General features: G+C 48.0%; 1 protein-coding gene across 3 annotated transcripts in view; it reads right to left on the bottom strand.

Moving 5' to 3' along the window:
• Positions 1-21,303, bottom strand: part of LOC144824675 (uncharacterized) — a 1,660,589-nt gene that overhangs the window by 524,230 nt on the left and 1,115,056 nt on the right. For all 3 annotated transcript variants that reach the window (XM_078683712.1, XM_078683710.1, XM_078683711.1), the window contains exon 10: positions 15,625-15,695. In XM_078683712.1, the coding sequence (XP_078539838.1) occupies positions 15,625-15,695 (71 nt within the window). The remainder of the gene's footprint in view (positions 1-15,624; positions 15,696-21,303) is intronic.

Raw genomic sequence — 21,303 nt, 5'->3', positions numbered from 1 at the left:
TAGAACAGGAACTAGATGCACTGCTGAAACAGTACGAAACTTACCGGTCTCTTAATGAGACACGTCAGGACCCGTATCCACCGAAGTGAACACTTCGTTTGTGGGACTGTGTACCACCAACCCACAGACCAGAGTCAATTAGATTGACCCTGTCTAGATACCACCCCAGTAACGGTACTCACCGGGCAGCAAGAACGGAAGGCCTCGGACTGGACTGCACTGCTACGACGACGGACGACGAACTTCGGACCTCGGACTTCAGTTACGGGTGGACCTCCGGATACCTCGGACCTTGGACTCTTGGCTTGGGCTCTGGTCGGGACTCGCCGCGTTCCTCCACCGTCTCGTCTGGATGCTGGACCGCCTCCTCCGTTTCCTCCGTGGGCCTGAGGGATACTTGAGCAGAAATATCTGCCACTGCGCAGAAGAGTTCCGTCACGACTGCAGAGGGTCAGGGGGTCGGCGTGGCTTCACCGACGCGTGGGGAAAGGGCAAGTCCCTATTCGGGCGCCATTATGTGGTATATAAATAAATAATACCGGATCTATTTTTGAATGAATGAATAAATAACAGATAGCTCAATAAAATAAGAGTCAAGATTCGAGGTAGTGGGAGTTTTGCAGGTTTATTACAGCATAAAGGACAGGGACAGGACAACCTGCATAGGAATAGGATGACAGGGCCCAGCAGCTGCTGGGGCTCGATCTGGGATGAGCGCGCTAACTTTTAATAGCAATCCATGAGCATATATACATAGCGCAAACACATAGCATTACATTGCAGTAGGCGTAGCAGTGGGTGGAGCAGAAGGCGTGACGTGTAGCAGTCGCGAAAGATAACGGTACAAAGGAGGTGTAACAGGGCGTATACATAGACATGTGATGCAAACGTAATAGAATATGTCATGAAATGGGCGGAAACATTGGAGGGGGCTACCTAAGGAGCCGGGACCTCTAACCTAATGGTGCGCGCAAACTGACAATGACGTGTTACTAGGAGAAGCTGGGGGCTATGAACTCTGTGCTAGGAGCAGAGACTAAAGTCTGGAGGGTCGGAGCGACATGTACCTAGACCCTATCTGGTATCTAATGTTTAGGGAACATGTTGATATAAACTAGAAGTCATGAGGGGAGAAGCTAACTGACTCTAAGGCTAGAGCATGCATTTATTCTACATGTAGTACGTGATGAAGAATATTAAATGACCATTAAATACAGTATTTCTCTTACATGGAGCCGAATAGGCTAGACAATGACGGAAACTATTGATGCAGTTCAGTAGCTTAGGAATGCAGAGAAGGAGGACTAAACTGATAGCTGGAATCATAACATAGTCTTGGCAGACTCGGAGGCAGAGCCAAGCTGCACCGGGCACTGCGAGGCAGGAAGTAAGTGAAGGGTCGAGGATACAGGTGGGGGCTGTATCGCTCCTCAGCGAGGCTTCAGGAGACAGGGGCTGAATCTGATGTCCGGGCCCTGTTGAGGCCTAGAAACGGGGACTTTATAATGAAATAACGTGCACACTAAGAAACGTGGCAACATACCTTTACATAGGCCTGACACTCATATTACTCATGAGGACTAGGAAATGGCATATCAGAGGTGGACACAACTATAATTGCGTCTTGAATCGGACATGGGGAATAACATATGCATATTGGTCATGCACACATAACATATGATGGATGACTCGTAGGGACACAGAACATGACAAAATTTACTTTTCCACACTCTCCTCGATTAATGCTTCCGGTTGACCTTTAATTTATTTTAGACCTACATCCAATGAGGATATTTATTGTTTGTACTATAGCTCTAAGCAAGGGGGCAGAAATCTAAGTAGCTTCACTGGCTGTCCAAAATACAGAATACTGTAAAAGGAGGGGAATATTAAATGAACACTGACAGAATTCATCAAACACCTCACAGCGGGATCCAGGTATAATAGCAAAAGAGACCCCTTTGAAAAATGACAGTGCGCTTCTCTTGACAGTTCAGCGTCACGACGATCAACTCCATCATGCCTACAGACATGTGCAAGCCAATTCAGCACTGACTTCCCCAATTAACAGACCAGCTGCCCAACAGAGTGCATATATAAGGGCCAATTGCTTTGCAAGCACCCTCACTCGAATTCAGAAGCACTGAATCCTTAAGGAGGTGCACAACCACATCAGGTACATTAACTGCTAGGGAACTAGGGTGCCGAATTGTCTAGCTCACTGCCAGAACCCCGTTCCGGAGGCCACAGGGCACACCTGAGCTACTGGGTCCCAACAAGGGAGGTTGAGGTTCTCTGCCATTGGTTCCCTTGGGTCCGTCCTGCCATGACTCTACAAACTGGGCAAAGTACAACCCTTTCCTCCCTTGGCTCTCAGGGTAACACGGGCGAGCAGTCTCAGGCTTCTAGGGGATGTAGTGTGGTGGCAAGAGCTCAGAACTCAACGAGCCACAACAGACAAAATAAATGATTGCCCAACCCAGGTCTGGCCTTTTGAGTAAAATAAAGTACTTTAGTCACACAATTTTACTTCATACAACGCAGTGCAATCAGGGGACCGCAGAACAGGGTTAAAATCATGCACACAGGTCTAGACGCTAAACCCTTCACTTCCTGCTCCAAATTACAGAGTTCCCCAGTGCCTGTAATATTTGCCTCTAATCGGGGACATTGCACTGGCTAGGCTTAGATGCAATCATTCGATCGCCTCCAAGGTGTATTTGCACCAACAGTTCGGTTCATTATTCCTCCATACAATACCCTTACAAAAACAGTCTTAGTTCACGCAGCAGCTTCAGCCTGCTAACCAGCTTCTTATTCTCACTCATTTCGTATGCCTTGCAGTTAGTGGCGCTTGGCAGGTGGAGTCCTTGTAGCATCGACAGAAGCATGCAGTGGTCCCACTACCGCAGAGACTGCTCTGGAACTGTAGGGGTCACAGTGATGACCTTGCTGGGGCTTGAAGACATCAGGGGATCTCTGTGGTGGGCTCCTCTAGCACATCTTCATCAGTTGCCAGCCTACCTAGAACGGGTGCAGAAGGGAAATTAGCTTGGAAGATGCAGCTTCAGGACCATTTCGGCCTTGCATATGGCTCTGGAAGTTGTGGCATCAGAGGCCATCAGTGTGTTACTGAAGCACGTGGGCTCTGACCTCAGCAGAAACAGTCTATCAGCTTCAGTGGGCTGCCTATCTTGATCGATGGTTGGTTTCTTGTAGAAGCCTTGATGTGGATTATGCTCAAAATTATATATAGAGACTGAAGCAATCTCGTTCACTCTGGTCTCCCCTGGCTTTGCTCCCTGGCTGTCTCCTGCTCTCTTTGGCTATTTCTCATGCCAAACATGCTGGGTATCTCCATCTGGACAGGCTGTACAGTAGGGTACACTACTTCACTCTCTCAGCACACAGGCAGGCTTGGAGGCTCTCAGTTTCTCCGCCAGAAGGTGCAGAGTCCAAGTGATGCCAGTTCACCTTTGGAAGACTGGCTGTCATGCAGACACCCATCTAATCAGTTATTTGAATATCTGGGGATCATCACGAAGAACACCAAACTGGAACAAAGTGGGGTGTTTTGGATCCCACTTTTATAAATATTTTCCAGACATGGGACGTGGCTCCACTGTCTAAGGTTTCAGAGCAGAGTCGGGTTGGTTCACTTCAGGTGTGATTTTCAGGCTGCTCTCCAGACACAAGCTTTGTAGACAGTGATGGCTTTCACAGCAGGTAGCAATAATTTGAGCACATTGTAGTGTATGTTTGGCACTTGGCTATCATCAGCCTTCCTGAAGCAGCAGTTAGCCAAAATGGCAGATCCTGCTGAGAAACGTCCTCACCTTGAACAACAAAAACTGCAATCCCACTCATCACTCCTCCCACCCACCAAATAGCAGTGTTCAGGATAACTAATTGGCAGTCCTTTGATGACGAGACCTTCAGGGACTTTGTAAAGGGGCTCTGTCTCCATCCTCCTCACTTCAGGTTGTGGGTCGCCACCATGGTGGTATAGCATAGGATAGCACAGCATGGCAGGGGCCTCCATCCTTCAACTCTCATAGCAATACAAGCAATACACTTCCACTGTCTGGGGAAAGTTGTTCTCATTGTCCATCATGTACTACGCTAAACAGTGGGCATCGAAAATGAATGTAACTCGACTCAGTACTCTTACTCACCTATGCAGTCATGCTAACATACGTGTATTAGACAAAAACTGAACATGCACACACATGCTTAACATACACACGGAATGTCAGTGCAAGGTTCTGAAGTTCACATAAGAGCGGAACTTTACAGGAGAGTCATAAGAAGACTTCACCCACACTGACACAAACCAAAAGGATCTCGTCACACTACAAATTCAAAAATAAACATGGTAAGCTGTCTCCTTATTAACCCTTAATGTGAAACACTCACGTCATGGAAAGTGTGACAATATGCTTGGTGTCTCTGGACCTCGTATTAACAAGGATAGGCCTAGACATATGCGCACACGTTAGGGTTTGCATGATGCCTTGGCCAAAACAAAAGCCAGGTTACCAGTTTCACTTGCAGTCGGACACTTACTTCAGGGGTGCATGTCTGTTTATCATGCAGGATACATTCTTGTTCAAACATTCACTATTCAATAACAATCGCAGATCTGAAATATTGGGTAACTTTTAAGTGCCCCATATTGGTGATACACTTCTTTGGATAGATCACAGGGGAATTCCATGCAGGAAGGTCATTTTAAAAGTATTCTTGCCACTAATAAATGTTGCTGGACTTTCTGTTCTGCCTTTTTTGTTTTTTTGCAGCCCTATAATTTTCCCACCTCCTGAGGCCAATCTTGAATTGCAGTGCATGGTCTCAGCCACCTTGCCCTCCACGCAACTATGCTTCTTTGTCTTTAGCAGTGGTCCTAGTAACGTTGCTATCAGTACGGTTTCCCCTTCCTATCTACTTCATCCCATCTGACTTATGTTTGATGGCCGCAGCCTGCCCATCACCTTCCAGCGGAATGCGGGAGGCCCGCGGTCCCTGCAGGGGACCCCATAGGAGGGCAAACCCCGTAGTAGGGCGTAGGAAACCGCAGGCCCGCCAGTGGGAGGGAGGGGGGGCGGGGTCGGACAAGGGTAGGCCACCCCCCCTTTTTTTTCTGGACTGATATGGGGAGCACTTCCGTCCTGGCGCCCTCTTTGCTGCTGCCCCCTTTCACTGTCGGTCGCTCCAGGCTGTCCTCGCCAGCCTCAGACATAGGTCCCTAGCCCCCTCTTTCCCTCTCACTTCCCCCCACGACGCCGGACGCGAGGCCCGCAATTTCACTAGGAGTTCCTGCCGCCAGAGATGCAGACAATTTGAAAACGGCTAGGGACAATCCTGAGGTAGTAAGAGCCAAAGTTGGTAAGGAACTCGAGCTTGGGAGGGTTGCTGGCCCATTCCCGCTACCTCCATTAGACAACTTCGTGGTATCCCCGCTGGGGATAGTACCGAAGAAAGAGCCTGGATCATTCAGGCTGATCCACCACCTGTCATACCCAGAGGGAGAGTCAATTAATCACAATCTGGAAGAAGGGGTATGCTCTGTCTCGTATTGTTCATTCGATGTGGCCATTGACCTCGTGCGTAGAGCCGGTAAAGGGGCCTGGTTAGTAAAAGTGGATATTGAGTCTGCTTTCCGACTCCTGCCAGTGCACCCCAGCAGCCAGAACCTACTGGGCTTTAGGCTGGGCAATGAGTACTATTACGACAGATGCATGCCCATGGGTTGCTCCATTTCCTGCGCTTTCTTTGAAGCCTTCAGCACATTCTTACAATGGGTACTACAAGGCGTGGAAGGTGTTCTAGGCGTCACTCATTACCTGGATGACTTCCTGTTTGTAGGCAAGGCAGAGTCAGCTGAGTGTGCAGAGGCATTGGCGAAATTTCAAAGAATGACTAAGTATCTTGGAGTGCCACTGGCTCCTGGGAAGACCGTGGGTCCAGCGCAGGCTTTAGTTTTCTTAGGGATAGAAATTGACACGTTAACAGGTGAGGCCAGGCTCCCAGCAGATAAGGTCTCAGAGCTAGCGGCCCAAATCAAACAGGTGCTAGGGCAGGACAAGGTATCATTGGACGACATCCAAAGCCTGCATGGGAGATTAAGCTTCGCTACAAAAGTGATACCAGCGGGCAGGGCTTTCGCGCGCAGGTTGGCCAGGACAGCAGCGAAGATCAGGCGCAAGCACCACCAAGTGAGGTTGAGTTTTGGGGTCAAAGAAGACCTTAAGGTGTGGGGGGACTTCCTCGAGCATTTCAATGGATCAGTGATATGGAGGGAACCCTGGACCAGCAGCCAGGAACTGACGTTGTTTACTGACGCGTCAGGAAGGGACGGCTTTGGGGCAATTCTAGACAAAGATTGGTGCGCGGCGGGGTGGCCCAATGCTTGGAGGAAGAAAAAGATTACCTCCAACATAACAGTTTTAGAACTATTCCCGATTGTGGTGGCTTTCCACCTTTGGCCTGCCTTACTGTCTGCGAAAAGAGTGGTTCTATGGTCAGATAATATGGCGGTAGTCCAAGCCATCAATACCCAGTCGGCCTCTTGTGCACTTGTGTTATGCTTACTAAGGGAACTGGTCAAAGTGTGTTTATACAACAGTGTGGAATGCAAAGCTAAGCACATCCCGGGAGCTCTAAACACGGCTGCTGACGCACTTTCACGTTTCCATTGGCAGCGGTTTCGAGAGGCGTGGCCAAGGGCGAGGGAAGAGATGACGCCTTTCCCGGCTCGGCTATGGCACCTGCTGCGGTGGCGCTGCGCATCAGAGAACTAGGCGAGATGTCAGTGGCACCTAGAACGATGAGGAGATACCAAACCTGTGTGAAGACATTCTGCGAGGTCATGGGCCCTTGGGAGCGGGAGGATTCGAGACAGGTTGAAAAAGTGCAGGCATTCATGGTCTGGGCGAGGGATGAAGGGAAGAGCCACTCCTGGATGGCGGGGCATTTGTCCGCCATTGGGCATCATGCTCGACTGTCAGGTCAGAAGGACCCCACGACAGCGTTTACAACAAGGGCGGCACTCAAAGGATGGGCGAGAGTGATGCCCAGATTGGCAGATCAGAGGGCCCCCATTGATTATGACACCCTGAAGAGCATGATAGACGCCTTGCCTACAGTTACACACTCCGCCTATGAGGCAGCCCTTTTTGCAGTAACGTTTAGCTTAGCATTCTTCGGAGCCTTCAGGATTGGTGAACTAGTGGCACGGTCCAAAAAAGAGTCCGACACCAGGGCCATCTCGGTTAGGGACGTCCGTACAACTGCGGAGTCAGTTGAGATATTTCTACATTCCTCCAAGACAGACCAGTCAGGCAAGGGTAGGAAAATCACATTACAGCGCTTGGGGAATGACAGTTACTGCCCGGTGGCTCTGCTGGCCACTTTCCTGCCTCGCCGCCCCCAGACAGACGGCCTGCTACTTATCCACTCTGATTGTTCCCCGGTCACCAAGTATCAGGTAGAACATGTGATGCAGGGGTGCTTATTCCTGGCAGGATACACTATAGAAGGGGCCAAGTTTAGCACACACTCCTTTAGGATAGGCGCAGCCACCACGGCTTTTAGGGCAGGCCTCCCTGCCGAAGCAATTAAAAAAGTGGGTTGTTGGGAATCCAACTGCTATAGGAGGTACGTCAGACCTCTGAGCGTGATACTCCCGGTGAGCACACAGGTGGTCAATGTCGTGTAAATAATGTATATAACCAATAGTCATGAAATGAGCAAACATGGTGGTTCACATTCAGTAGCCACGCGGTGTGTGTTTGTAGTTGCAGTGCCTTTTAAGTGTGTCAATAAAATACATTTTTCAACATACTGTGTTTTATTGCAGGGACAGAGGTATGGGTGATGGGGCACTCCTATGTCACGAGACTGGCGAGATGGGTGAATGCCAACACATGGAAGCACGGGTTTAACAACACCAAGATATCATGGTTCGGCTTCCCTGGGATGCACTGGGCTGCACTGTTAGGGACGCTGCGTAGATTACTGAGGGAACGCAGGCAGAAGCCATGCATCCTGGTGGTGCACCTGGGGGGGGAACGACCTGGTGGCATTAGGCAAAAGGCGTTTGTTAGATACAATGAGGAAAGATTTGAGCATCCTGAGCGGCGAATTAGGACAGTGCAACATATACTGGTCAGAAATTTCCCCCAGACCAATTTGGCATGGTGCAATATCGCAGGAGGCATTAGAAGTCACCCGCAGGCGCGTCAACGCAGCAATGCGCAAATTCAGCGAACAGAGAGGCATAGGTTTCATCAGGCATGGCTTGCTGCATGCCAAATCTATTGGTTGCTGGGAATCCGACGGGGTGCACTTGTCCAAAGTTGGGATGGCGATTTTCCTATTAGACTTGGGGGAGGCGCTAGAAACAGCCGGATGTAGATAAGAAGCGAACTAAAGGCTAGGTAGTGGGGGCTCTGGGCGCAGCGGGTGCCACGCCCAGGGCTGTGGAAAAAGTACAAGGCGACCCCCATGCAGGACAGGCGCAGGAACAGGACCTGAAGCCACAGTGCGAGAGGCACAATACTGAGTCATACATAAGCCGAGGGGCCCTTCTTGGGGACTTGGTTCAACGGCACCCCGTTAGTCCTTAGGGCGGTTGTAAGCCTGAGCAACCGGGGGATTGCTAATAACGTCCCTCCTGGCTGGGCAAGGTGTGAGTTGACTCTCCCTGGTCCAGAGGGGGGGGGGCAGGTGGACGATAGGTCCATCGGTGGGAGGCTTGCCTCCCAGATTCGACACATGGCCAGGGCCACTAGTGTCTGCTTCCTTGGCTCTACTTCAGGCGCCCTGCAACAAGGGGTTGCGGGGTATGAGGGGTCGCCTGTCAGTTAACCCGCTCTGTTATTTGTATCACAAATAAACCTGCAACTTCTTATTCCCAACATACTTGTCTGTGTATCATTTGGGCGGTGAGGGTTGTGGGACAAGGGTACCGATGCAACTACTATGCGGGAGGCCCGCGGTCCCTGCAGGGGACCCCATAGGAGGGCAAACCCCGTAGTAGGGCGTAGGAAACCGCAGGCCCGCCAGTGGGAGGGAGGGGGGGCGGGGTCGGACAAGGGTAGGCCACCCCCCCTTTTTTTTCTGGACTGATATGGGGAGCACTTCCGTCCTGGCGCCCTCTTTGCTGCTGCCCCCTTTCACTGTCGGTCGCTCCAGGCTGTCCTCGCCAGCCTCAGACATAGGCCCCTAGCCCCCTCTTTCCCTCTCACTTCCCCCCACGACGCCGGACGCGAGGCACGCAATTTCACTCCCCTCCCTACCGCTCACCCGCTGAAAGGGGGGAAGTGGGGAGGGGGGAATATTAATGATGTTTTTGTTTTCCAGGTTGCAGGAGGAGTTACAAGGCGACCCCCATGCAGGACAGGCGCAGGAACAGGACCTGAAGCCACAGTGCGAGAGGCACAATACTGAGTCATACATAAGCCGAGGGGCCCTTCTTGGGGACTTGGTTCAACGGCACCCCGTTAGTCCTTAGGGCGGTTGTAAGCCTGAGCAACCGGGGGTTTGCTAATAACGCCCCTCCTGGCTGGGCAAGGTGTGAGTTGACTCTCCCTGGTCCAGAGGGAGGGGGGGGCAGGTGGACGATAGGTCCATCGGTGGGAGGCTTGCCTCCCAGGTTCGACACATGGCCAGGGCCACTAGTGTCTGCTTCCTTGGCTCTACTTCAGGCGCCCTGCAACAAGGGGTTGCGGGGTATGAGGGGTCGCCTGTCAGTTAACCCGCTCTGTTATTTGTATCACAAATAAACCTGCAACTTCTTATTCCCAACATACTTGTCTGTGTATCATTTGGGCGGTGAGGGTTGTGGGACAAGGGTACCGATGCAACTACTATGCACCTACAGGTGAGCTGCAAGCAATATAAGGGCTCTGAATCTGTGGAGTGGCTTTCACACGCGCATGCCTCCTGCAGTAAATTAGCCATGCATTCAGCGGGCAGAGCGCACATTGCACAGAAGTGTACCCTGCTGCTCAAGGGTTTTGATCCTGGCAGGGTTAGTGCAGCACTTCATCCTCCACAGATCAATGAAATGAAGCCCACTGGAATTGCTAAATGCCGCTTAGGGACACTTTTAATGGTGGTCTGGATAATGTGGTAATGTTTGGAATATAATTCTGCCAGTTGTTTTCTGGAATGGAAAAAGCATGTTTTGTGTGAGAGGAAGAAACAAGGCGAAGAGCGGATTTTGTTCAAGGAACACATCTCTGCAGCCATTCCCACCTGCTGGCTGCCCTACATACATTGCGTGTTTGTTTATACCTGCTTAAAACCTCAGTTTGCTGAGCCCTCGAATCTCCGCCTGAACTTTGTGAAACTAACTAGGTGATGCGAATCCCGTTCTAAATGGGCGGCCGCTGCCCAAATATACATATTTGTTATCCCAATTCAGTCTTAATTGGCACCTGCCGGCAGGCAAGAGCAGTAGAGAGGCACCGAGCATTTCTTACACACAGGCCCTCCAAATTAGCTTCTCAAAGAAGTCACCCAGGGAAAGAAAAAAAAACAGTCTGATTTACCCAGCCTTGAATCTTCATTCATACAGATGACTGATTTTGCTTGGTTATGCTGTGAGATTATTTGTCATACCGGCGGTGTCCCCTTAATGTCACACTTGTTGAGCAGTGCAGTGCTGTGAACAAGGGGGCCAAGGGCGGGGGGAAGTGGGAGGGGTGCGGGGGGAGCTAAGGCTTTTAAACTGTAGGAGTGCGATCTTCAGAGCCTGTGTCAAAATTACCCATTAAGGACAGCAATTTTAAAAACATCTTTTTATTAGTAGTATGCATGTGAGGATCAATGTACAGACTGCGCTGCAAACAACAATGCAGTATATTGTTGCCGTAAACAGCAGCTTGGCGCAGTTCCCAGCTCGTGGAGCGCTGCCTTTAGGAGGTGCCATGAAGGAGTTAGTTTTACAGCGTGACCTCGGCCATATTAGTGGTACAAAGGGACAGCAATTTAACACTGTTAAACGTTGCATTTTAATGCACATTGGAGCAGTGGAACTAGCAGGATGTGGTATTCTGTGTTAATTTGAGGGCAATCAAAGGTAAATGAAAGATTCTAAAACATACTGGGCCCCTCTGAATGAGTCTCCGCACACTCACGTAGGATGTCAGTATACTTTTTCTTGCTGTGAGGGGCAGGGTGCCTAATTGTCAGGCACAATTTGTACACTAAATGCAGCAGCTGAAATCCTTGGTAATGCACAGTGACCCCGAGTTCCAGCTCCTCAAATATTCTTGTTTTTTTGACACCTCTGTGATCTAAAATGCAACACACATTTGAAAAGATGTTGGCAGTACAGCACCACAACACAGCAAACCCATCAGAAAGTGTAAGTATCCATGGTGCTGCTACAGCAAAGACCAGACACACAAACTTGCATCATAACAATGAACATCAGAAGGAGCAGAGTATCAAATACTAGCACCTTTTGTGAAAATATCTGCTAACAGAATTTTCTTTTTCAAGGACCATCTTTCTGCCTATGACCTCCTGGAACCCGATATTTCTAACCCTGATGGTCTCCGTGCTTCCAGCAGTCCCACTATCCCTCCTTCTCTAGCTGTTCTTAAGCTGTGGGCACAGCAAAATGTCCTGGGTAGGATCATGATAGGTCTAATTGCTAACACTCTGGAGAAGATGGATAGTCTCCAGGCTCTCAGAGGCTCTCTCTGACTGCCCTGGTACACCGTACACGAAGCTCTAAATCCGCCACCTCACACGCATATATCTGCACTTGTGCTCAGCATTATTGCTCCTTTCCCCTCCCTCCCTACTTGTTAGTGGTTAGACGCCTAAGGCAGTGTATCTATGGACCACTGTTTCTTCTGTCTTGGGGATGACCACTCCACCTGCAAGTCTCCTTTCTCATTCCCTTTAGTATCTCTCCTTATTTCCACTCTCCTCTGCCCTCTTTTCTGTTTCTCTTGCCCCCGGTCAGCAGTGCTTTGAGGTCACCTCAGGTCACTTTAAGAATGATACAAATTAACAACTTATTAATTTTGGACAGGAGCAGCCAACAACCACAGCCCCTGATGACTGACATGCTAAGCTATCACTTCAAAGCAATACTGGGTTACTTTCACTCAGCATCAGTCGTGGTATTACAAGTACTTTGTCTCTCTGTCTCTCTCTCTCAGAATCACTCTTTCCGAGTCTTTCTCTCTCAGTCTCTCATTCTCTAATCGATCTTTGGGCCTCTCTCTTGGTCTCTTGCCCGCCCATAGTGGAGTGTGAACATCAGCAAGATGGAAAACTACTGTTCATTCATATGAGAAATTGATACGGAATATGTAATTTTCCCCAAACAGTTCTTCATCTCACCTTCCTCCCTCTTGGGATCTCCCACACGTCAAGCACATGGTACAACAGGCCCTGTATCCTACACCCCTCACTAGTTCCTCCTCTCATCATAAACTTACATAGCACTTCCTTGTCCTTTAACCATCTCTCTCCACAATTCTCACCTTTATATTTCTTCAGGCTTTACCCTTAGACAACCAGTGTTTACTCTGCGCCTGTGGTTGCCGGAGATGGGCACCATCACTAAGTTTCTGAGACGAAGACCCATATTTCATGACTTAGAGCAAGACGAGTATTTATAAGTCATGAAAAACGTGTTGTCTTACCTTTTTTTCGAGAACAGTCATTAAAATGACTTCTCTCAATTTACCCTAACCTTAGAGTCCTCCATAATTGTCAAACATTTTTTAATATACAGCATCAAAATTGGTCTCCTTTCGATGCAATCAGTCTAGATATCGTTAACACTGGCATTTGGCAGCACACAGCTGACTGATAATAAACATTTTGGGCCCCTGTGCTAAGTATTATTTTGTTTAATAATTTAAGCATACTCACAGAAGTTTTCCGCCTCAAATCTTGATCTTACCTCATCTATGTCTCCTCAGCCTTTCCTCTCACGATCCTCCTCCCTTTCACACTTGACCCATTTTCATCTCCAATCCATCCTCCGTCTTCTTCCCTAATTATCCCTTCTCTAGTCGGCCCTTTCTCTCACCTCACTTCATTCTGTACGCCACCACCTGGTCTTCTAAACGTATTGCCCTGTCACCTTACATTTCTTCTCCAACAAGGACCAGCACAAACGAATCCTGCAATTGTGGGTTATTTTCAATGTTTTTTTCAAAGGTTTCAGGGAGAGTAGAACATTCAAGTGGACTGCAATTCTCTTTTATAGCTGACACACCCCACAATGTCAGAAATAATGCCAACTTAAATGGAGGGGCGTAGGCTTTCTACTGGTCGCCATGCCTTCTGCCAGCAGGCAGCTCGGAGCTGCTCAATCTCCTAGGGTTACAGAGACAGTGGTGCCCCATAATTGGTCATTTTAGAACTGCCTGACCACGTGATGGGGTTACCAGTCTTGTGGTTTCTCTGAGTGAATTGGATATTTGTATGGCAGAGCTATTCCTGTGGTCTTGCTTTTGGTTGTGTTCTGCCTGTTTAGCAGAGCACAGCACTACTGATCGTAGATGAACCTTTCAGAGAGTTTTTATTTTTTGTTACCAACAAACATAGCACACATCTTAGTAGACTGTAAGTTCTACCCCAAGAGTTTGTTTGTGCTATTGAATGTTAATACTTCTGCATCTCATACTCATTTTAAACGACCTAAGAAGGATAAAAAACTATATAAACCCATGTGGAATCAAACATGTGATTATGGGGGTCAAACACAGATCCTTCGAGTGGGCACATTAGCTCCTTGAGCCACCAGTGTAACACAACTGCCAATGCAACACATAACTGTTACAATATCACATTCCAGTCAGATAATTGTGTGCAGATAGTGACACAGAAACAGTAGTGTTTTGCTGCTACTGCTGTTCATCCATGCAAAATTGCTTATTAAAAACAAAAAAAATCATACGACAGCAGGGGCAGGACCGGCTGGGTACAAGGATGGCTAGGTTCTTGGTGCTGCGGAACCGTTACCTGTTTGCTTAGTGTGCATGTCCTCGGAGCAGCCTGTGACTGCCAAGGAGGCACTATGCAAACTCACTGACTCCTAGCAGTCACTGCAAAACATGCTGACCTGATATACATTGTGAACCTTGCTGACCTCTAAATTCTAAAACCCACTGACCATAGTACACTCTACAGTGACACCTGACACACACTGCAACCCTAACTTACTCAGTAAAAACACATACCTTCAACATACTCGCCGAGTCGGCAATGCAGCGAGCGCAAGGTAAGTGGTTTTATTTTTTTAAATTTAATATTACCTATCTCGTCGTCTGTCGTCTGTAATCCCTCCACCCCGACTCACAGCTCTTACCTGTGTCAGTTGTCATTGGTTAAAGCTCTCTTAGCCCTATGGTCGTTGCGCCCCTGAGTCCCGCCATGGCTGGTGCACGCTGCTGACTGACCATCACTAATAGTGACTACTAGTGACGGAAAACCAAATAGTGCATCAGCGTCGCACAAGCCTGGCCTGGGCCAAACTGTTTGTGACTTCCCACATCAGAACCCCCCGTTTATTGCATTATGACTGCACTGTTGAGAAGTCTACGGTGCTTCCAATGTTGCTGCCACTGGTTTAATAACACTCCACAGTGGAGGTTTGAGTGAACACCTCAGCTACACAAGTAAGGCCCTTGGTTCAGGGGTTTACATCAGTGAAGTGCTCTGGTGACTTTTGAAGAACACGTCTAAACAACTTGTGAATATTGTATTCTTCAGTTATCATTATTGTCCTAATCTTGCGAAATCACAGGCTGGACGGTCGGGCTAGGATCCTGACTCAACCCACTCCTCTGTACATTGAGACCACCTGGAAATATGATTTTGCCATGTCCTAATCCCATCCACACTTTCCATTGATATTTTTATTTGCCCAACCATCAGCCTAGGGCTGAATTAATGATGCACTTTTTGAGTAATGTTAGAGAGTGTAAGCACGTATTTTACCAGGGACATCCTTTCTCCAAATTCCACACATCCTATAATTAGAACCTGATTGGGGAATATTAAAATGTCTCACACCGAGCCCTTGCTGAGCGACTCATTGCACAAGCCTGACAGGGCTTTTTTTTTTATACTTAATGCAAAGCAAGTGTTCAAAAACCTACACAAGCCAATTTAAAAAAAAACATGCATATATTTACTCCATGCAGGGTGTGGGGATTCTGGCACAGTGTAGGAGATATTTTGCGGGAACTATTATCACTACTCTTGCAGTTCTTGAATATTTGTATCTTGTGCTCTTCTGTTAAACCTAAGACATGCCGAGGCTATAGACACATAACAAACTTTGACAACTTTGTATCAGTGATACATTCTGTACTGCTGTAGAAGTTGGTTTAAAAACAAACACTCTGAAGCTTAGAGTGCCACATACATTATGAAAGTCACACGCTAGGAACTCTGAGTAGTTCCAGGTTCAGGAGAAAAACTGCCCCTGTTTTATCTACAGAACAAACGACACTCCAAATCTACCCACCAATAATGTCTGCTTTTGCAGTACATATAGTCATATCTTATATTCTAAAGTCCTTAATGTTTTCCACATCTCCACAAAAAAACTGAAGAAAAGGAAGCGAGGAAGCTGCTTACATGTGGCACAGGTGTCACCAGGGTCCATTTCTCGTGACTCTTGTCGTTGCTTGCATGTGGTGACACAGCGCCTGCAGAGTGGAGGAATGAAAGAAGACAATTGTTGGCACTATGACATACAGACTAGAGCCATGTTGTTTTCGCGTTTGGTTTATCGGTGCTAATAGAGCAACATGCAAGGTCGCTCACTCACTCACCTGGTTACTCATTCACTGTTATTCACTTGCACCCAACTGTTTACTCTCACTCACCTATTCATTCAGCGTCTCATTCAAACACCTGTATATTCATTCATTCATTAAATAACTCACGGAATCACTCACTCATCCACTTACGCTGACCATTTTTATTTCTGGGAAAGTTCTCAACAACGGACACTGCATACTTACACACAGTTGGTCTCTGAACACTAATAGAACCTGGTAGACAGAAACCCACTCAAGAACCCTGAGAGAAGATGGTGTATGTCCAGGAGAATCATTTTATGAGAAGTAGTGAGTGGAGGGGTTTATATAGGATGGTTTTTATGTTGATTTCTGTTTGTTTTCAGGGCCGTAAAATGTCAAATTCCACATAGAGTGAATTATAAATGTAAAACTCTGTGGCTGCTCAGTCTAAAAGACAACTTTGTACTACATTCCATGTGCAATGATAGAAGAGCCATGTATATTTGTATATCTTAGTGTATTTACAATGAAGGTTTTATTTTTTTTAAAAGTCTAAGGTCCTCGGTAGATCTTTTCTGTGCAAATAAAATGGGCTTGCCATTTGTTACAAATGCACTAAAGTTACATTTTGCACATGATTGGTTTTGGATGTGGGCCGCTGCAATGATATATACTATTGTGTTCAAAAACCTATGTTGGAATGCTTTCCACACAATGCCTAATGAAGGATGTATGGAATAAATTGACTTGTTTCTTGCAGTGTTCTTTGTAAACAAAAATAATTTGTACATTTTGTTTTTATTCATATGATGTTTTTAAAATCTGTACACATTGTGTGTATTTGGTATCCCTGTAGAAGTCCCAAGAGAAACAAAACGTTTTGGCTACGGCTACAGTCAAAGAGGTTTTTAAAAAGATCATTAATAAAGAAATTATTTAAATCAATTGGACGTGTTTTCGCATTGCGTAGCTTTGCACAAATTAATTTTTCAATATGTTATATAATTTACAATCATGTTTTGATATAATTTTGTGGTATTCTGAGTGCTGGGTCCTCTGAGCTATTAATGTTAGTGTGGACATTGTCCTGTAGGGAAGGTTTATGTGACTGATGTTCAAGACTCATTCACCTTTTCAATTTTTGTATGGCTTTATACCCATTATTGTGATAAGAGTGATAATTGTTGCCTCAGTCTCCATGTAAATCAACAGGCTGGTAGATTTGAACTAGTGTTTGCATGAGACGTGCCTGCCACAGTGGTGGCACTATCTATAACCTGGTGTCTGTAACCTGAACCCAAGGGAGGGCTCGTGCAATTCCGCAGTGAGACTACTCCTGAGGAGTGGGGGTTTGAGGTGCAAAATAGGGCAATGATGAGGCAATAGTGCATTACAGCTAGGGAAACGTGGTCTACTGATGTGGCAATGTTGCTTTGTATGTAGGGACTCAAAATTTTTACCTGTATTAATATGGAACCATAAGTACAGGAAGGCATGACTATACTGGGATGGGAATAGTGCTTACATGCAGGGGGCCCTAGTATTAATGTATGGCAGTGGTTTTTTGAACACTGTAGGACCATGAGGATTGCTGGTATGGCAGTAGTGCTGTACATTCAAGGGGTAGAGTAGACCTTTACCACTATCACAATGGGCCTTTACTACTGGTATGGCAACAATTACAACAGTACTTGACAGCTTGTGCTAAGGGGATTACTGGAACAGATTCTGTGCTCTATGTCGAAGGGCGGCGAAGGTGGGCGGTGGCAGTGTCCCCCTCAGCTGTTGGTGGCAAGCCTGGCTAATCTCGCAAGCATCTCCATCAGGTTCTCTCGATAATTTTTAAATTTGAATTCTGCTTTTAGCATCACGGGGAATATTTTTTAAAATAACCAAATAACGAAGGCAGTGCTGAGAGGGTACTGTGGGGCAGACAGCACTTAACTGGAGGCCTGAGCTCGGCGTTCCTTCCTCCCCGCCCTGGTCCGACGCGGTAGCCAGTACCGTTGCGCAGGGCGGGCAGGTAGAGCCAGGCACTTCCGGTTTTAGAGGTTAGCGCTCTAGTTGTTGGGAGCGCTTTAGCTTAAAGGAGGCAGAACTTTAGGCCGCGGAACGGCGAAGGTGGGCGGTGGCAGTGTCCCCCTGAGCTGTTGGTGGCAAGCCTGGCTAATCTTCTCTAGATAATTTTTAAATTTGAATTCTGCTTTTAGCATCACGGGGAATATTTTTTAAAATAACCAAATAACGAAGGCAGTGATGAGAGGGTACTGGGGGGCAGACAGCACTTACCTGGAGGCCTGAGCTCGGCGTTCCTTCCTCCCCGCCCTGGTCCGACGCGGTAGCCAGTACCGTTGCGCGGAGGGCGGGCAGGTAGAGCCAGGCACTTCCGGTTTTAGAAGTTAGCGCTCTAGTTGTTGGGAGCGCTTTAGCTTAAAGGAGGCAGAGCTTTGCGGCCGCGGGACGGTGAAGGTGGGCGGTGGCAGTGTCCCCCTGAGCTGTTGGTGGCAAGCCTGAATAATCTCGCAAGCATCTCCATCAGGTTCTCTCGATCATTTTTAAATTTGAATTCTGCTTTTAGCATCACAGGGAATATTTTTTTAAATAACCAAATAACGAAGGCAGTGCTGAGAGGGTACTGGGGGGCAGACAGCACTTACCTGGAGGCCTGAGCTCGGCGTTCCTTCCTCCCCGCCCTGGTCCGACGCGGTAGCCAGTACCGTTGCGCGGAGGGCGGGCAGGTAGAGCCAGGCACTTCCGGTTTTAGAGGTTAGCGCTCTAGTTGTTGGGAGCGCTTTAGCTTAAAGGAGCCATGCCCCAGCGACCGCGCAGCGGATGCGCGCAGTGGGCGCGCCGTCGGCGCGCCGAAGACGCGCCGAAGACAAGCCCGTCTGCGCCCGTCCGCGGCCGACCGGGCCTAGGGGCCAGACCCCTTGCCGGTTCTCCTGGCATACTGACATACAGTGCTAAACAACTCTTGGCCCTAAGGCAGGGAGTTGGGGAGGAATGCAACCACAGCATAACGCTGGTCTCCAAACAAGATCGGTGTAACTACTGTCCTTTCACTCTGGCTCAGCAGCGCAGTGTGGCGAATGCTGGGGAGAGAATGAAATTGTCCCTCATTAACTGTCATTCCCTCGGGAAGCAGAGAATGGAGGTCCATGACCTACTAATAGATGGACAGTTGGATGCCCTGTTTTTAACAGAAACGTGGCTTAACAAAGACTCTGCACCTGACATAATAGATGCACTACCACAAGGATTGATAGACCCACGGGGCGGGGAGGCGGACTAGCTATAATCTCTAAATTAGAAATATGCTGCACCTTGGAGCCAGTGGATATTAAAGAGAGCAAAGCGGGCTTCTGCTCTATCATAGGCCAAGACAGTCAGGTCCTGAAAGGTTTCCTGATCTATAGGCCCCCAGGCCCAGGGACCAGATTCACGGAAAGTCTGATAGATTATCTGATACAGCCTGCCCTAAAATATGAGAGGCTGTTACTTCTGGGGGATCTAAATTTTCACTTCGATGATCCCACCAACATAGAAGCCCTGGAGATTCGTAATGAGCTAGCAGCAATGCAAATGATGATTAATTCGGAACTTCCCACCCATAGTCACGGGCATCTATTGGATCCTATTTTTTCCAACTGGGAACTGCTGAACATAGATACCCCTGTGCCTGTGGTGTGATCGGACCATTACCAGATTCCCTTTCAGATTGTGGTAAGGAGGGGGAAAGTACATAATGCTGATGAGATAACTAGACGCAGGAAATGGGTAGGCTTCTCCAGAGCTAAATTTGATGAGAACAGGGTGGACCCCCGGTAGGTCAAGAGATAGAGGCAGCCTGCGAAACGCTGGATAACCGCATCTTGCAAGCTCTTGATCACACAGCCCCCTGGACCAATAATAGACCATGGAGGCAATCTAAATCGGCACCTTGGTTTGGGCCCGAGCTTGTCAAGGAAAAGGCGGCCTGTAAAAACCTCGAGAGACGCTGGAGGAAAGGTTATTCGGCGGCAGACAGGATGACCTATAAAACTAAGCGCAAGGGCTATCATGCTCTGATCAGGAAGTAACGGATGGCTGACTATAAGGATAGAATAGAGGGTGCGGATAACTCAGCTAAAGAACTGTTTGCTGTGTTTAAGGAAGTTGGCTCCCTTTCCAGCATTGCCGCTCCGTTGGAAGGCTCGGTAGAATCCTGCGACCGAGTAGCCCAATTCTTCGCTGATAAAGTGGGGAAAATGTATTCCTCATTTCCAGTGGAAGCTAGAACAAAGGGCATGACAGAAGATGCTACTGTAAACCCCGAAGGAACTGAGCGACTAGTATCCTTCAGTACCCCCCAAGAGGACATCTTAATCGATATAGCCTCTAAAATTAAAACAGGCTCCCCCAAGGATCCGTCGCCCGCAAAAATACTTAGGGAAAGTATTAACATATTGGAACCTCACATACGCCATCTGCTGGATCTATCTTTTGGTTCAGGGAGTGTCCCGTCAGCATGGAAAGAGGCAGTGGTACTCCCACTGAAGAAAAAATCCAATATCAATGCGGAGCAACTAGATAACCTACGACCTATCTCCCTCCTCCCCTATTTCTCAAAAATTGCAGAAAAAGTTGTCAATAAGCAATTGACAGAGCACATCGAAACCTGAAAACTTCTACACCCAACCCAATCAGGTTTTCGGGCGTCATACTCGACCGAATCTGCCTTACTCCTGTCAACTGAAACCATACGTAAGTTGGTGGACGAAGGCCATACCACAGCACTGATCCTTCTGGATCTGAGCGCGGCTTTCGACACTGTAGCACATCACATCCTGCTGCAGTGTCTGAAAAAAGGAGGAGTGAGGGGCAGAGCGCTGGAGGGGCTAGAATCGTTCCTCCGGGATCGGAGTTTTCGAGTCGCCCAAGGCCCACATCGGTCGAAGAGTATTAGGCTAAATCAGGGAATGCCCCAAGGGTCTAGCTTGAGCCCCTCCCTTTTTAATCTCTATGTAACACCTATAGCAGAGATTACTGAAAGGTTTGGGGTTCAAGTAGTAACCTATGCAGACAACACCCAACTCTTGGTGTCCCTTGCACAGCTAGACGGGGCAGCAGCGAGCAACTTTTCGATGTGTCTTCAAGCTATAGCAGCCTGGATGGCCAATAATTGCTTGAAATTAAATGGCAGCAAGACAGAGGTGCCTGGTGGTGGGACATGCACCATCTGTGTGGACATTGGCATGGTGGGTGCAAGTGCTGGGGCCTTTATCCTCACCCAGCGAACAAGTGAGAAATTTAGGTATCTGGCTAGACAGCAAAATTTCCTTTGAGCAACATACTACTCGGGTGGCCGGCCAATGCTTTGGCATTTTGAGAAATATGCAGAAAACATTCGATTTACTCCCCACGACGACCAGGAAGACCCTAGTCCACGCTCTTGTTACCTCGAGATTGGATTATGGGAACGTCTTGTACTTAGGAGTCAATATCAAATGTATCACCAGGCTTCAGCGGATAC

The sequence above is a fragment of the Lissotriton helveticus genome, chromosome 3_1 (assembly GCF_964261635.1).
Source record: "Lissotriton helveticus chromosome 3_1, aLisHel1.1, whole genome shotgun sequence".
Lineage (NCBI taxonomy): Eukaryota > Metazoa > Chordata > Amphibia > Caudata > Salamandridae > Lissotriton > Lissotriton helveticus.
Note: the sequence above shows the minus strand (reverse complement) of the source record. Positions and strands in the feature narration are given on the sequence as shown.